We start from the raw sequence: 19,153 nt of genomic DNA, 5'->3' as shown, positions 1-19,153 counted from the left end.
TAAAAAGGCTGCTGCAAAAACGCACACTATTCAGTGCTCCATTGTAGTGATGGATGATTTAACAAGTAGAAGAATGAGTGGTAAATACAACTCTACGAGAAATCATTTCAAATTGAGAACCCTTTGTTTGATAAACGTGCTTTATTGTGCTCTACATATCCCCCTCTCCCCCCCCCCCACATACACACTCTTTGTTGAGCAGTGATTTAGTATGATTGGCGTGCAGTAATTGACAAGCGGAGACTTCTAGTTCAGTGGTGCCCTCAGTCCCACTCATTGCATTCAGTGACCTGGCAGATGAATGTTTATCCCCACTGCCAACAAACATCACTCTCTTTGAGAGGGAAGTGTTTGTGATCCTTCCACCACAAGTGCAAGCAGGGAATTGTTTCTGGCGGGATGTTATTTCTGGTCTTTTCTTTCCACTCCATCTCTGCCAAGATGGAAGCTGTGTAAGAGGAAGTTCAGCAAGTGCTTTCATTTCCATTTCACTGCATCTGTATGCAGCGGAAACATCGAAGCAAACCCTACTCTATGAGCTTGATAGCTTCAAGAGCCCCCCCCCCCCCCCCCTCTTTCTCTTTCTTCATAAGGTTGAAACCTGGTGGTCTGTGTATCAAGTCTATGGGAATGTCAGAATTCAGTATGGAATGGGTTAAGGGTCATTTTCATGGTATCCCTGAATTCACCTTCCAAGCTATATTTTGTACAGTGCAAGAGAAGCTCAAACAAGTTCTGTCTTGTCATTCTGCACAGCGTTTAAATGCCAAGACTTTGAAATCTTGTCTATTGTTTAGATCTGTGACGTGATCAAAGTATTAAAGGAAAATTGGTCTTGTTCTTTGTGTACCTACATGTACCATGAGCAAGTGTGAGATATCATTCCTATTTTCTTTTTTTTTTCTTCCCCCAGAACATAATTCTTGCAACTATTTTGTAGTATTTCTTGTCTCAGTCACCCTTGGATTTAGTGTACAGTTACAATCCTGTTACTTGACCATCTCCTTTCATGCTTTCCGTGGAATAAAAACAGAGAGGGTTACCATTTTCTATGGTTTGAACTTTAAAAGAAAAAGTATGAAATGTATTTTGTGCAGAACTGTTGATTGTGCATGGACTCAAAGCTTACATGTAGAGTAGAAATCCCCTGATAGTGCTGCAGCAGAGTGATGAGAAAAGAGAATCAGGTTAATAACTTCCTGTATTGTTCCTACCAAGGCGCCGACAGCAGAATCAAGTGCTTTTGGCCAGAATCTAAGGGGAAAAAAAGAGTCTGATGTAACCGGACACGCGGGAGTTCTTCTTGCGCCGCAACATGTTTCTTTTGATGTTGCAGTGGTTCCATCGAAATTCAGCGAGGGCCGTTAAAGGTGTCTAGGGTAGAGTAACATACATTGTACACCTCTGTCCTTTCATAGCACCAACATAATCCAGCACTAATCCAGAATTCATCAGGTCTGCAGACATCCCAGGGTGTCTGCACCTAGCCTTCATTCCAGACTGAAGTGTAAAACAAATGAAAACAGGGTTCCTGTTTCCCCCGCAGTTCACAGGATATCTTATAGTGCTTTGTCCTGAATTGTTGCGTTACAGTATAAACTGTTGTGTGTTAAAATCAAAGACAAAGAAGCCATGTACAATAGAAGAAGCCTACAGTGTATGCTTTACAACTGTATGTGTAAGTACAGTGTATTATATTCAAGAGTCCTCCATACATCATACTTTTCATGTTGGAAGATTAGGACTCTAGGCATCTTTTTATTAGCAAGTTACATTAACCGTCTCGCACTTTCAGTTGTAGCCTTCCTGTATTATTAGAAGACCTCTCCATACTGTATTTTGTTTTTACACCAAATTGAAGACATTTTATTTGGAAAATCATAAAAACTATTTATTACAATAATTAGTACACAAGGCACAGAAGCCATGCCTAGTGAGCTGCATGGTTAGCAGAGTGAAGATAATATCCTTCATTGTTCTACTACAACTTCAAGTACTACATTCATTGTACGGTACTACAATGTAGCTTTGGTGAATAACTGCTGTTTACGTTTGCAGACGGTGATTAGAGTCTACTACACAAAACTCATCAGTCATTTTTAAACAGCAATTTACTCACCCCAGCCTGAATGTTCTATAGTGTACAAGGTTTCAACATCAGCTTCGCTGTGCATCAAATAGTGATGTTTGGAAGCATGCATAGAACAAATATGTGCTTCATGATCCAAAGTGGATCTCTGTGAGGGTAATTGCCATGCAGGAGTCCATTTTAAGAATGCCAGAGTATTTAATGTTTTCACATGGATAAAAAATCTACAGTTGTATATAGTGGATAGCAGATGGATGATTATGTTCGGGCCTTTTTTCATTTCAAACATGGAATGCATCCAAAGTGATACTCCACCTACCCCATACATTCCAAGTGGGGTCAATAAATGTGGTTACCCTGAATTGATAAGTCACTTGTTTGCATTGTAAAATGAATTGATGTTCTAAATCAACCTATATGAAGTGCCAGGGAGAAATTATCATCTTTTCATTGTAGATCTGGCATACTCTCTGAATTTCACTGCTTTATCCTCTTGTACCTTGGAGAAAGATTTAATGTGTTATAATTGTTGTGTTGAAGCCATGAACTCTACACAAAGAGAAGTAAAAATATGTCAAATTTGCCAAATTTCAGACAGAACCATTATCCCTTGTTGTGAAATATTGTATAGTGCCACTAAAGGATTTCATGTTATCGATTGACCCATGACCTCCAGCCTGCAGCCCTCCACCCCCCCCCCCCCCACCCCGATTAAAAAAAAAAAAATGCTCTGAGGCCCGTGCATAAATACTTTGCACCATTTTCTCATTATAAGGAATAACCTCTGATGAACCTGTCTGTAATTAATAGTGAAAATTGAAGTGTTTTGAGAAAGGTACACAATAGAAGTGTACATTTCTTGCAGTATTATACTGCATGAGTTACCAACATGGACACAACTATCACATATAGTGAAATGGATAAGAGTGAATGGAAAGGTTTTAAATGTTAATTTTCAGAGGCATTGCTCGTTCTCTCAAGCTATCCGAAGATTTTTGCAGATTGCATGCTATGAATGTAGGCCCACGCCGTGCAATTTAACACTGTACGGTCCTTATTATTACTCTCGCTGTATTTTGTGTGTGTGCATGTTTAATGAATGCCATTCAAAATGCCTGGCTGGCTCTTTCACACGCATGACTTCACACACCCACCTAAATGGATTACCAAAAAACCCTTTCAGGCTACTATTTTGTCGTTGTTGTTTTTTCTCCCCTGCGACCCCAATCAGACCTCAATAAGCTCTGGTTTCTCTCATGATCGGCAAGCTTGTCCTTAGACGGGAAGAAAACGAGAGAAACAAAATCTCCACAGCTAGAAAAGGAGAGAGAGAGAGAAGAGTTGGGAAGAGAGGTATATGTCATTCGTGGGTACTGCCGAAATTTTCTGCTGAATTTGCTCTGGATCTAGACAGGCACTCACGTGTACCGTGCACGGTCGTGACTTGTGCGCCGAAATTTGAAGAAATAACGCTTATCGCCAGTCTGTAGTGGAATGGAAAATCGGGTTAGAACAGGGGTTTCTTACTAATCTTGCTAGTGATCCAGCTGCTAGGGATTTTGGCTGCAGTCGATTTAATTACAAGGGTTAGACTTGTGGTATAGTCAAGTATAAATGCGCAAGCGCCGGACAATTTTTATGGTTCGGTAGTGTTTATTTCATCTTGAAGTATATTGCCTCACATGAATAGGCCCGTAATACATTTTATAGTCTCATGCATACCACAGTGGGGAATTAATATACAATTTTGTAAGAGTCTGTCAATAGCATGCAGTCAAATCTTTCACAATGTGGATAGTATGAGTTTGTGAAAATATGTGGCTTGTTAGGGCAAACATCCTCTGAACAATTAATAATCATATTGCGATCAATTGTGGTTGCTATATTATATCCAGTTTAATAAGACATGATATGATATTACCATGTGTGTGCAAGTGCGTTTACATGAGCTTTCTTCCTTGTGGGAATCCACATGAATTGTCATGTGAGGCGTTGTTGTGTAGTCAACTGTTTGAGTCAGCGTGCATTATACACGTAGTTATAATTATTTGTAAATGCCAAAAGTGGTTTTGTTCAAATTTTGAGCCAGTGGAGAAAACCTCTACTGAGATTTGATTGATATTAATTCTACCATTCCAAACTTCAGTGATATCACACACATATTCTTTCACCGTCTTTGTGGAGATTTTACTGAGTACGTGTAATGTATCTGCTTGGATGTATAGTTTCACGCACCTGTCAGGTGTACATGTAGGAATATGCGGTTGCTTATCACTGCTGTGGAGATGACATTTTATAAAGAGTTTTATTCAAAGTTGGACTGCTCCTGCTATTGGCTTTAGCACTATACTGTAATCCTGTTCATGTTTACTGTACTTCAAGTTAAAGTGGAAGGACTATTTGGAGAGCCTTCTTTTTTTTTATTATCTGTAATGGAGCATCACTTGTATACATTGACCTACCGATGTACTTTATGTGATTCATTGTGTTCCATTTAACCCACAAGAAAGAGACTCTGTTGTAATCTTTGTGTGGAGAAGAAATGCGTTCATTTCTCGACAGAATAGAAAAGAACACATCTTTAATGGCCTGTTCTGAGAAATTGAGGCTCCGTGTAGGCATGGGCTTGCTTGCCTACTCAGAGGTGAACAATTGAAGTCAAGGCATTACTCTGCCCCCTTCCTATCTCTTATCCTTCTTCGTCCAACAAACCCCCGGCTCAAAAGCAAGCTTCTCTGCGGTTGGTAGTGTAATTTGCGGTCCCGATCTTCCTTATTTGAACAGTGGGACACTCCAGTGTACTGCACACAAACCAAAGGGGTGCACGCATTATGCATGTGTGCGTAGGCAGAAAAGGACTTGGAGGAGCTGTATACAACGCCGTCCCATTGTGGCTATACTATATCGCCCAGTCTCTCTCCCTCTCTCCCCTTTCTATTGTAAGGGGGCAGTTGAGCACCTCGGCACAGATTGAATTACAATGTAGTCCTCGGCCGTTTTAACATCAAGAAAATAGAGGATTTGAAATATTTGCCGGAGCATTGATGAAAATGAAAAAAAAAAAAAAAAATCCAGATGCCTGGGGCAGAACTGGGTTGGAAAATCTTTGCCCATGAAGGAGCATTATCGGAAGTAAAAGAGGACCAGTATTGATCTATTGGTAGGGACCCTCCTTATAGGACCCCTTTTTTCAGTTTTCTGATATCTTAACCATTTCAATTACTTTATCATTTTTTATCTTTATCAAATAAACATTGAATTCCTTTTCTTTTTGGGGGAATTTCATGCTTTGTTTCATTTCATAAAGTGGTTTTTAAATATCTGGCAAAAAGTTAAATGCTGAAATCTCACCTAAATCAATACTATGCCGATGAGGACGAGTCCCGAGAAGACTCGAGCAGGTGTCTATTCATTGGAAATGAGTGTTGTAGTAAAATCATTCCGTCATCAATGGGTTAAAGCTATTATATAATGTCACAAAGAGAAGAATAATTGACTCTCTCGGCATAGCATAGTATGTAATGCGGCCAATAGTCATCAGCCATTTCTTAGCTGTCGCCTCGTTCTGCCCCTTTGAAACTATATGCTTGATGCATCTTATGTAAAGTTATTCACGTTAATGAAGGCTTTTTAGAATGCTTGTTTATCATGGTTTGATTCACACGATTAGATGTGGAACTACAGTGTAAAATAGAGCATCATAGAGCCATTTATTCTTCTTTTTATCTCTCTTATTCTTTTTCGAGCGTGAAATTGTGTGAAATAAGCTATATCGAAAGCGTCCAGCGGGCTGACGACAGTGTTATGCAATTAAAACATTCACATGGAACATGCTCGGGTCATTCCAGCTGATTAGTCTCAGCCAAAGAATTTCTTTGCAATATTCTTGGAAGAATTCTTGTCATTGCTTTTATTTTCGCTATTTTTATGACTGGTTTTCTTTTTTTTTATGACAGTGGCGTCATTTCTCGGAGAGACGAATATAGATGGCTAAAATAGTATAAATGGCGGAAGATTCTTTCGTTGAGAGCACAGGTCCCACAGCATCGAGATCGAAAGAAGCACTGATCGGCTGCAGTTTAATATAAGACATCAACAGTAAGTATGGCATCTGTGAGAAATGTCTCATGTTTGTAGGTAGATTTAGGTAAACACGTATATTTCAAAGGGTTAACAGTACAACTCTACCTCTTAGCACTTGCTTCTAGCGGGATGGGGTGTGTGGGCCCACAATTATTATTTTTTCTGTCCCGATCGAAATCATTTTGTTTCCACTGTAATGCCATCTATTTCCCGTATCCTATAGAAGACTAAGAAAAAAATACCAAAGAAACAAACAAACCCACAAATAAAATCACTTTGGCTTTTGGTTTTTGGGTATTTGGTTTCATTTTTTTCTTCCTGTGTTCATTTATTGCTCTTTGATTGTCCCGCAGTGACCTCCTAGAAAGTTCTTAAAATCTGGTACCATCATAATATGCAATGTGAATGAAAAAATGAATACTGTGAAATCGTCTGTATATACTCGGGGTACTGTTGGATGCATAATACGTATATAGTGTGTAGTTTATGTTGAGATTTTCAAACTTTAGAGAACTCTTTTCATAACGTTTATATCATGTTGGCTCACAGGAAACCATGGCGACCAAAGTTTTCATCGCACTCATGGCCCTGCTGGTGGTAGCCATGGCCTTCGAATTCGACCCTACCGACGAGGAGGTCGCAGCCGACGTCGAGTTCATGAAGAGGGACCCGGTCATGCAGGACTTCTGGCTGGCGGAGAAGAGAGGCCAAAGCATGAGGAAGTACAAGGGTGAGTGTTACGTAATCCCCCCCCCCCCTCCATCGTCCTGTTGTTTACTATGGTATCTCATTGCTATACGTATCCAGCCCCATGCAAGGCAGTGTGTTTCTTGTGTCATAAAGTACTACGCTGGTTTGCCAACAGTTGAATTGCAGGCATATGCTTATTTAAGAAATTCTTTTTTTGATAATCACAACGCTTTATTCAGGATTGTACGTGGTATAGCTCCAACTAAAACATAATGAAACTAATAATAACCAAGGAAATGTTGCATTTATTTTGATATGAGTTGTAAATCTAAGTTACAAATGCTCGGAGAAGACAAAATGTATAATCTGCAGATAAGATAGCTTAATACAAGATACTTGAGAGGTAATCTATATCTTGCAATTCTAAGAAGCTATACTGGGCTGAACTACTTATGTATATGCTGTCGTGGGAAGATGCCACAGTGATGATCTCTGTTTAGTAAAAATAAAAAAGAGAGAAAAAAAGAGAGTGAAAATATCATTCCGTTCGTAGAGTGTCCAATGATTCATACAAAACTGTTTTAAGTGGTTTTTACTAATCCTCAAAACTTAGGTTATTGATACGTAACTCTATTCTATATCGGCGTTTGCAGGCTATTAAGCAAACTGTGCGATTTCGTCACCTATTACAATACTGTGGATGTGTATTTTAGTCTGCCATAAGATAAATACTCTCATGGCGCATGGTTCTTAGAAAACGTATTTAAGTTAAACCTGAAAAGATAACCATTCATGATACTAAGTCTAAATCAGCGTGACCTCCGAGAAAGGCTCTGATTTGTTCACATCTATTTGTCTAATTATAGTATAGAGATACATTTTCCTGGCTTATTCCGTTAATTTACAGATAAGAACTTAAGTAAACTGACATTGGAACATTCACTCAAATCCTAGACAGCATTATCATCTGTATTAAACATATTTTTCATGCAGAAGGAGAACAAGAATTAGGAGAAAAATTATGCTTTTTTGCAGCATAGAATAATATCGAACCATTGATATAGTTACAGTATCAAATAAATTGTTAAACTGCTATAAGTGGGTCTATCAACTAAGTAATGTCTAACCATCAGAGTATTCTTTGTCAAGACAGTATAAAATGGGCATCCATTAGGATGTTAAGATTGAGTTTCAGTGTATGATACCAACCTATTATAATCAAAACGGGCAGACTTTGTCATTTGCTTGTGTTCATAACAATATCTATAAGAGAAAGCCTATAAAAGTCCATAAGAGTCCATATTTTGAAGTTAGGGGAATATTGTGTAATACAAATTTAATGAAATGAAAAAAAAAATGAATGATTGCCATACTGTATTTGCATTACATCGCAGGGAGTTGCCAATAATGTGATAGCCGAATTCGGACGTGGGTGGATTTTTCATTCAAGTACGTGTATTTAATTTCCAATGATGGTTTGAACACTGTCTTTTTCTCTCCCTCTCTTCATTTTTCGATATTAGCTTGCGAAAGCGCCCCCGGCTGTTGGTGCATGAGGCGTGGTGGCAAGGTGGCATACTGCGGGGGTAAGTCCACATCTTCAGCCTCGATTATTGTCGATGGCCCCCTGTTGGAGTTCGTAGAGTATATATCGAGTCGAGCATGCGCGCAAGAGCCTTGGTTTATCTGGCTCGCGTCGCTCACCATCAGAATTTTCTCCTAGATCATGACGATATCGACTCTACGGACTCCAACAGCTCCAGGGCTATCGCCACGCAGAGGCTTCGATCCCACCAGGTCAAGTTGCCGTTGCATAATACAACTCCTCTTTTCCCCTCCATCTAGATGTTTCCTCGTCAGTCGAGGGGCTTCCCCATTTTTAGGGACTTCCCCTTTGTCCAGGGACTTGTCCCTCTCTCATTCCACCTATTCAAGGCCATTGCTGAGAGAGTCCTACCATGGTTGGGACCGTCTCAGCTCGTTTTTTCATGTCTTCCCCATTCCTCTTTCCCCGACAACTTCCTCCTCCTCCTCCTCCTCCTAATCCCCTTCAGCATCATTTTACTCAGCCTTTTAGCTCCCCTACCCTGATTTATAATGATTATACAGACATACAGAAATAATGCACGTCCAATTTGTGCATTTTCTCTACAGTATACGTACGTCTCCATGGCAACTGCAAAAGAATCTTTCCCAATTTTTTTGTAAATGCTCAAGCCTTTAGAGATTGATAAGAACGATGTCAATCTGAATGATGATCTTATTTCTTTATTTGCCTAATTGTAAGTAGGCATTATAATCATATAGGCCTACATAATTATTGTCGTTTTGTTTTGTTTTCCAAGTTTGCCTCTAAACACATTAGTCTTAAATCAAACGTCTTTACTCTACCCAGGTGCCGGTGGTGGAGCCATCTAAACACCCTCACCACTCCGGACGGCCTCCTTGATGAAGGGAAACTGACAATGTACAAATCAGACTTGAGTGGAGACTATGCACGACACCATGCACTGCGCAGTGCTACATATTGATTTGACGGGTTGTTATTGCTCTTTTCCGCTGCCTTACAAGGGTTATGCATTTCCCTGAGAAGACAGCATATTCATTTGAGAGATGAATAAAGATACGAAATGATTATGCAAAGCTCAGAAATCATGGTACTGATGTCTTTTTGAAACTTTGTGCAGTGTCGGAAAATAGTTCAACTGTTTGGATGCTGATTGCTGACGACTTGAACACGGTAAATACAAGAAAAAAGTTGAAAAGTGTATATCGGTTATAATCGTGTTACAAGGTGGAAAGAGGACCCGAACTATGTTGTTAAAGAAAGTGGGTGTGACTGTGTGTGTGTGCATGTATGTGTGTGTGTGTGCGTGCGTGTGTGTTCGTGCGTGTGTGTGTGTGTGTTCGTATGTATTTGGTCGTGTGTGCGTTTGTGCGTGATAGCATGTGACAAAATTCGCAAAACGATTGACCAAATAATATGCATTGAGTGATGTGAAACAATTTAAAGTTGTGTCTTTCTCAAAATGTTTATATGGAGAGTGGCACTGTGCCTCACAATATGAACACTGCTAAGATTATTCCAATGATTATATCATATACATTTGAAGAAATGGAGACAACGAAGACACTAATGATTATTGACAAATTTCTTTGTTATGTGTTCAGTTTAAATTAAAAGAAATATAATGAACTAGAACTGAAATATTTTTAATCCCATAACATTTTTTAATCAATTTAAGTTTAGTTTCGTGAAGATCTGGGTAGCGCGCGCCTTGTGGATGCCCGCCCACACTGCTCTTGCTTTTGTCTTATATTTTGCTGATCTTGTATAACGTTTGTGCTTGTGCTGTGTACCATCTGGTTTCTGTTCGTGTAGAGAATCAACTAGACAAATTTGTGGCTCTGGTAAGCTTATTTTGTTACAGTGCCGTCACTGAATTATTTGAGGGTTGCCTCACTCTGTATGCATAGCTTGTACAGCCATGTTGGGTGCATTGCACATGTAGCTACAGGTGCCTTGCTGTTCAGTCAAGCTCGAAGTATTTTTCACTGATCCTGTCACTGCTCAGTGCTATTGTTAATCTACTGAGTACCAGCTGTATGTCATTCACAATGAAGCCAGTCACCTCTATAGCCTTTGTACTTACTGTGATCCTGTTGTGTTATTGCTGTCAAGGGTACTGCCTAGATGCATGTACGCCTAGTATCTGCCTTCATAATGTTAGTGCACATTATGCACAAGCCTATCCATTAATGGGGAAATACGTTGGTACCCCTGTACGCTATTACGCCAACTCAGAGGCCACTTTTCAGAGTTTGTTATTGATATCTGGAGATATAAATCCCAATCCTGGCCCTGAGAGTGGTGGACTGCATTTGTCGACAATCGAAAACTCATCGAATTCTAGACATTCATTATCATATGATACACAAACCCTTCGCTCGTTTAATTCAAGCCATTTTTCAACTAGATGGCGCAATGATAACCCCACTGCCTGGAATCGGATTGTCTCTCTCGGTATTAACAGAAGGCGGAGGACACATAGGGGAAAACGAGGTGGTCATTTTTGCTTTGATAACAATTTGAAGTTAGGTGTTTTAAATGCCCGTTCCCTACGTAATAAATCTTCGGTATTCCAAGATTTTGTTACCGATCACCGTTTAGATTTCACATGTATCTGCGAAACCTGGTTGTCCTCGTCTGATGATGCAGCTATTGCCGATCTTCGTCCGAGCGGCTATACCTTCCATCACTGTCCAAGGGTCTCCAAGCGCGGAGGCGGAGTTGGGTTTCTCTACAAGGACAATCTTCAAGTTGTCATAAACCCATCACGGAAATACACTACCTTCGAGTCAATGCATGGAACTGTTTCGTATGCACACTCCTGTGTGGACATCGTCGTTGTGTATAGACCTCCTGGAAATCACTCTTTCTCAACATTTCTCGACGAGTTCTCACAGTTTCTTGATGAGACTATGTACAGACCATCACCTTTGGTGATCACGGGGGATCTGAACATCCACTTTGACAATACTTCATCCCCAATTACGCTGAGGTTCAATGATCTCATCAGTGGCCATGGCATTTCCCAGCTCGTCTCATCTCCTACCCATGATAAGGATCATATTCTGGATGTCATCATGGTGCGAAACTCTGACAATGTTCTCTACTCCAGCTCCAAGGTCTTTTCCGGTATCTCAGACCATTCTGCAGTTTCCTGCTTGCTCAAGTTTGTAAAGCCTTCTCGTGTTATGTCTGAATTCACCTGCCGCAATATCAAGAAAATCAACAGGACAGCATTCGCCGAGGATATTGTCAGCTGCAAACTGATGTCTTCCCCAACTGACAGTGTGGACTGCGTTGTGGAAAATTACAACTCAGCGCTCAGCAGACTCCTCAATATACATGCTCCTGTAAAGACTCGAAAGATCAGGAAACGCACTGACTGTCCTTGGTACAACTCTGACATTGCAGCGGCGAAGCGGAAACGTAGGAGACTCGAGCGCAAATGGCTTTCCAACGGTAAAAGTGAAATTGACAGGAAATTATTGTGTGCTCAGAAGAATGTGGTAAACTCCCTGCTGAAGAAGGCCAAACGATCTTATTACGTGGGCCTCATCGAAGACTGTGGCGAAGATTCCAAACGGCTCTTCTCCGTTGCCAACCGCCTTCTCAATCGAAAGCAATCTTCACCATTACCGTCCCACACGGACAGTTCTGCAGTGGCCGAGACTTTCATCGATTACTTTCGGAAAAAGGTAGAGACTATCAGTAACAGTCTCTGTCCAGACGAATCGGCGCAGGAGCCCCTCACGACAGCTTCCCTTGAAACCCTGAAGCCCACTGATCCCGACGAGGTCCAAGCTCTTCTTCGCAGATTACCTCCCAAGTCATGTTCTTTAGATCCAGTCCCCACTGTATTGATAAAAGATTGTTCATCCATTTTCGCTCCTATTATTTCAATGATTGTGAACCTAAGTATTGATCAGTGTTACGTCCCCTCATGTTTGAAATCTGCATACATAACACCTCTTTTGAAAAAACCTTCCTTAGACCCAGATTCACTCCAAAATTACCGCCCCGTGTGTAACCTTCCATTTTTGTTTAAAATTTTGGAAAGGATTGTTTTCTCCAGACTTACAGATTATCTCTTGGTTAATACTTTATTTGATCCTTTTCAATCCGCATATCGTCCTTACCATAGCGTAGAAACCCTTCTCCTCAATGTGTCGAATTTCATCCTACAGGAAATGGATCGTGGAAATGTCACTGCTTTGATTTTACTTGATTTGTCCTCCGCCTTCGATACTGTTAATCATGCAATTTTGTTAAACACCCTCCAATCTCTTGGTGTAAAAGGTCAGGCATACGAATGGTTTAAATCTTACCTTTCATGCCATTCACAGGCAGTGTATGTCAACAGCTGTAAATCAAATGCTATGCCTCTCAAATGCGGTGTTCCACAGGGCTCTGTGGGCGGGCCCACCTTGTTTTCCATCTATCTTATTAGCCTGGGACACATATTGCGCCAGCACAAAATTAATTATCACATATACGCTGACGACATTCAATTGTATTTGTCTTTCAAACCTAACCAGGCCGATGCCTTACATGCTTTGAGTCAGCTTGAGAATGCAATGAACGATGTTTATTCATGGCTGAACTCACATTCTTTGAAATTGAATACGGATAAATCTGAGTTTTTAATGTTTGGTTCGAAGACACAATTAGGTAAACTTGACATTAATTTCATCTCTTTTTCCGGCATGTCAATTAGTGTGTCCCAAACCTGTCGCAACCTGGGTGTAATGCTAGATTGTAATATGACTATGTCTCATCAAGTTTCTAGCATTTGTAGATCTGTAAGATACCAACTTCGTAATATCGGCTTCATTAGAAAATATTTGAACCGCTCTTCTACCGAAAAATTAGTCCATGCCTTGATATCCTCTAGGCTCGATTTTGGAAACTCTGTCTTATTTAACTTACCACAAACTCAGCTCTCCATGCTACAGAGGCTTCAAAATGCGGCAGCACGCATCATCACACTATCCAAGAAGCACACTCACATCACCCCTATTTTGAGATCACTTCATTGGTTACCAGTCAAAGATCGCATTATTTTTAAGATTTTACTTTTGACTTTTCATTGCATTCAGGGCGCTGCTCCTCAGTATAACATTGACTTACTCCATAATTACATCCCTGCTAGATCTTTACGCTCATCCAACTCCGGTTCTCTGATAATTCCAAGATTCACTACAATATGGGGCACACGTGCCTTTGGCCATGCTGCTCCCACCTTATGGAATAACTTACCTTCAGCCGTTAAAAATTGTTCTTCATCAGACTCCTTTAAAAGCAGTCTAAAAACTCACTTGTTTAAAGCCTCAATTTGATTACTCATTACATGTACTTGATATTTGTATGTCTTTTACTTCGTCACTTTCTCTTCCTTCCGCGCCTAGAGCACTCTGCAGAGTGGATTTGGCGCTATATAAATCATATCAATTATTATTATTATTATTAAAAACATACCTCTCATGCGCTACAAAACCCTCAAAGAAAAACAAAAACACTCCTTCGAACATGTCTCTCACACAGGTTGAATCTTCCTGAACTTTTCCAAGGCCTTCAAAACTATCAAGTATAAATTACAAGTATACTATACCTATTGTATACGTGCTATGGATATGGCATTTACATTGGTTCAGGGGTTACATGATTTAAAGACAATCGTAGGCCTATGTGCATTTGAATAATAACAAACGTGATCTGACGAATATGTTGTGGAATTCCAACTACAATCTTCATACGTGTAGACCATGCAATCAAGTTACAGGGACTGTACAGTACTGGTTGAGGTAGGGATTCATGTTTTGAACATTCCTAAGTGAGATAATGAAAAGCCTCCTATGAAATCTGAAAGAGCATGTAATTTTAAGAAGGATTCAACATTTATTCGATGAAAATTGGTTTTCAAATGGCTGAGATATCCCAAAAAGTGCTAATAATAAAAGGCGACATGTCCCAACTTTATTAGTATCTCTTTGTTTCACGTTGTTTTTGGATATCTCAGCCATTTCAAAACCGATTTTCATCGAATAAACTTTTGATACCCCCTTAGAACCGCATGCTCTTTGACATCTCATAGAGTGGTTTCTGAATATCTCATAAAACGTTAAAAGCTAAATCTTCACCTCCACCACAACTGTACACACCCTTTAAGGCTGCAAAAAGAACTAAAAAGAACGAATATTATTTTGACACTGTAATGATGTAAGATGTTGATAATCAAGGAAACGAAAGAATATGCGAAAACGATGAAAGAAACAAAATTTAGAGAGAGAGAAAAAAATGACTTAATTGGTATAAACCTGTCTAAGCAATGTAAGGATTTGTATTTCTAAATGTATGACTAAAGGTGACAGAGAAGGGCTGCCATATGTTTTCCACGTTTGTGTTGTTTTATCATGTCTGTTAATTTCCCGTCGTTAATACGCATTGATAAGCTGATGATTGATCCACCTCCACTATCACTCTACTGTATTTTCTTTTTTAATATAATATGTCACCACAAGTAAGGCTCATGTGGGGATTGAGTTGGATTGGAGGTCATAAATAAAAAAAGAATAATATGTCTATTCGATTTTCCTTGTTGTCGTTTCGTCCCATCACCTGAGAAAGAGAGATAGAGAAGACCGAATATTACCAGTGAGTTTCTGCAGGGAGCCCTTCAGGGGTTCAGTAACGGTCATTAATTTTGATATCTCGTTACAATTCAAAACCTTCAGGTTAGATTAAAGCGGTGACTCTGGCGTTACCTTTCCGGTAATGAAATCATGACATTTCCTCGTAAATTAAAGTTTTTCTCCGGCTCCATTGGTCAAGAGGTGACTGTCAAAATTTGATTGGAAGGCAGACAGGGCAAATTGTTCACGTGACCCGTAATCATTCTTTTTAAAGATGTTAATATCTAACCTAAAAAAAAAACCCAAACACGAACCTAAACAAAGAACAATAACAACAAATGCAACAATAACGGCAAAACAAATAGGCGACCTCATCATTTGCGGTTCTTTCTTAGAGGTAATAAAGGAAAGCGGATGATGTAAAATGAGTTGAATTTCTCCCCTTCTCCAGAGGATTCCGCTGTGATTGTAGTTGTAACCAAGACAACTGTCGACAGTTTATTCCACCTGCTGGGAAATATAAACGGTAAGTGCAATTTTCATTTACGGTATCATCACTGCGTTTGATATTCTTTAGCATGTTCATTGAAAGAAAATACAATAACTGTGTAAGATACAGTCCGTGGTGAATGGAAGATTTTCATTCATGAACAGTTCAATACCATATTTTATAGAGAAAACGATCGATTTTAGCAACTTATATCAAGGACGTCATTTTTGTATTCATCTACGTCCATAACACCATTATAATAGCAGATGATGATTAAATCTTGTCAAACTCCGTTGGAAAGTAAAATGCATGTTTGTAGTTACAAGAACGAAAATCATCTTAATTTCTAATTCGACTCCTTGTTTAATACAGTGTACTAAATAAATCGTGACTCTGAATGTGTCATGAAACCATGCATACACGTTATTACTTCAAACATTTTGCATGAATTGGCTGGAAAAATAACAAACAAGAAACAACTGCATTTCCTTTATGTTCATGTATTAATAATGATATGTCTATATGTACAAATATATATATATATATATATCTAAATATATATGTATACATATATTATATATATATATATACATATATATATATATATATATATATATTCTATACACAAACACACACATTTATAGATACATATCATAGAACCCTATACGTAGAATGCGTAATGTCTGAGATATTGTAGCAATTATCTCTATCTTGTCTATAATTTGTTCACAGAACCAAACCAACATGCTATCTAAGGTATTCTGCGTCTTCATGGCTCTCATGGTGGTCACCATGGCGCTCGAGCTCGACCTAACCGACGAGGATATTGCGGCCGTAGTCGAGTTTTTGAAGCGCGACCCAGCACAGCAGGAAGAATTCTTCCTGGACGAGAAGAGGGGAGCAAAGATGAGGGAACTTAAGGGTATGTCACAATCTCAACCAATTTTAGGGGCGGATCCAGGAATAGAAAAAAAGAAAGGGGGGGGGGGGGGCGCCTTTGCAAAATCAAAAGAGAGCGCAAGCACCCCCCTTTTATTCTTTTTATCAAGATTTGACTAAAGATACAGAGGGGGCGCGCACCCGGTGTGCCCCCTCTGGATCCGTCACTGAATTATAAGAAATTTTCACGTGATTTTTAGACTTTTGCATTGAACATCAATCAATTGAGTGTACTGGATACCGAGTTTCAGAATTTATACTGATTGTGATGAGGAATATGACCGTTTTCCAAATTTGTAACAAATCACAATGAACGAGGATGATGACATCACAGCAGCTTCACACAAAATGCGTGATTGGATGCTCAGGGAAGCAAAGAAGAAGAAGAAGAAAAAAAGAAGTAGAAGAAGACAGAAGAAGAAGAAATAAAAAGCATGAATAAATTCTACACAGGTGAATTTTTTTACGCAAGTAGTGTTTTAATTGTATTACAATTCTACAGTACAGTACAGGAATATGTAAGCCTCGTATGTCATCATGATACTTGTTCATTGTTATATGTTTAGTATTTTTTTATCATATTGGTTTATCTGCTCAATGAAAACAATAAATATCACAAATACAAACATGACACTATCGGTTGTATCGATGTATAACCTGATATGAAACAATATAAATCGTCTGGAATTTCGGTAGCAATTCTCTCTTAAATAGTCCTGCCTTTATGGAAATCTTTGCACAGTATGGGTGCACATCACGAGCTGAGCCCCCACAAGAGTTATACAGTTTTTCAACGAAATCAGTAGACCTCAATGTTTCCTTCACCGTCTCTTTGAACAAGTGACAAACATGAAAATAGACTTCTTTACTTGACCAAGATTAATGGTAACAATCATGAGCTGCTCCATAGCCCCTGGATGATTTCTGCACATTTTGTCCTTGTTATATTTTTCTTGTTGATAATACAATAGCGGTGTTCATTTATATATACATTTTGTAATCATAATCATTATAGGAATATGGAACTTGGAACTATTTGTATGATTATGATGATGATGATGTAGAAAAAAACAACCAACAAATCAATAATCATATCACATGAAACTCATCCAGTGCAGTGCGGATCCAGGAATTCCACAAAGAGGGGGCGACTTTACAAACTTAAAGGGGGCGCACGCACCCCATTTTTAAATTTTTATTTCTTTTCTTTAAAAAAAAGGGGGGCGCCCGATGCTCCCCCCCCCCCGATCCGCTACTGCAGCGGAGGTAGATTCTATTTATAGTCCATGGGCCAGGCCAGATATTGGTACCATCTGAGGTGGCAATACCTTTTTGGTGTCATTTTGTTTGTCGGGCATAGATATGCTTATCAAGCTATGATAGCATTTCCAAATGAGTAGCTTAGTTATAGTAAATGAATTTTAAATCAATTTGGTCTCGTTGTTATATCCCTGTACTTCTGAATCGAGACCAACCGCTATACAAAGAAGAGCACTGTCTTCTTTATGTTCACAGGTGTTCTCTTGTAAACGCGGTGCGCTTAGTCTTTATTCAAGGCAGCAAAGGGAATATCCAAGGGTTATGATGTCCACAGCGCTTAGTCTAATAATCAAGACTGCGAAGGGAATATCCAAAGCTTATAATACAGTGTATATCCCTTTATCTAAAAACAACAACAACAAAAAAGCAATTTCTAGTGAATTCTAGCGTATTTTTCAATTATTTATCATTTTCCGGTGAAAACGCTATGGTGAAAACGCTAATACCACGCCAATGTCGCTTATTTCCATCCAACAATGAAAGATTATGCAAAAACAATGTACCGGTACACTACAATATATTATGATTAATAATGTTGTAAATGAACAGAGTGATTTTTGTTTAAAACTGATGTATTTGTTGAGAGGGTGGTATAAAAACAGTATAGATAATCCCTTTTATTAGGAACTTTAAATATGATTAACGGTACATTGGTCTAGATAAAGACTAAGCGCACCGCGTGACAGCTGTGGACATCATAACCCTTTGAATATTCCCTTCGCTGCCTTGCAAAAAGACTAAATGGCACCGCGTTTACAACAGAACACCTGTGGACATACAGAAGGCAGTGCTCTTCTTTGTATAGCGGTTTAGTTTCGATTCAGAAGTATAGGGATATAAAAACGAGACCAAATTGGTTAAAAATTCATTTATTATGACTAAGCTACTCATTTGGAAATGCTATCATAGCTTGATAAGCATATCTATGTCCGACAAACAAAATGACACCAAAAAGGTTTTGCCACCTCGGGTGGTACCAACAACCCATTTTTCGGCTCTTGGCCCATGGACTATAAATTTGTTTGGTGATTTGTTTTATATGATTAGCTTGCAACCACGCCCCGGGCTGCTGGTGTACGCGGAGGGGTAACCATGTCGTCTATTGCCAAGGTAACGTTTCTGTTCTTTGATGGCTACGATGTCAGTTTAATGTATGACAACATTGTTTATCAACCAAAGTCAGTCACATTTTGCGCAAAGTATGTAATGTAAAACATTGAAGGCGGAAGCTGTTTGCTTTTGCAGGCTTGATTCTCACTTATTGCGGGTATTTTCTTTCTTTTACAAATTGCAATTATTCTTTGAATTAAGGAATAAATAAGAGAAATATCAAGAAAGAAAAC

The 19,153-nt window shown here is 39.2% G+C and overlaps 1 protein-coding gene across 1 annotated transcript; it reads left to right on the top strand.

Annotated features, from left to right (window-relative positions):
• The first annotated feature begins 6,727 nt into the window (after positions 1–6,727).
• Positions 6,728–17,255, top strand: LOC139719033 (uncharacterized). Its single transcript, XM_071630477.1, has 5 exons — positions 6,728–6,902; positions 8,386–8,448; positions 11,082–12,286; positions 16,284–16,473; positions 17,233–17,255. The coding sequence occupies exons 1-5, from the start codon at positions 6,728–6,730 to the stop codon at positions 17,253–17,255; spliced, it is 1,656 nt and encodes a 551-aa protein (XP_071486578.1).
• Positions 17,256–19,153: the final 1,898 nt, after the last annotated feature.

Source organism: Diadema antillarum, unplaced genomic scaffold (genome assembly GCF_040938485.1).
Source record: "Diadema antillarum isolate AM-2024a unplaced genomic scaffold, OU_Dant_1.0 scf00000103, whole genome shotgun sequence".
Classification (NCBI taxonomy): Eukaryota; Metazoa; Echinodermata; class Echinoidea; order Diadematoida; family Diadematidae; genus Diadema; species Diadema antillarum.
This window is presented reverse-complemented; position numbering and strand designations above follow the sequence as displayed.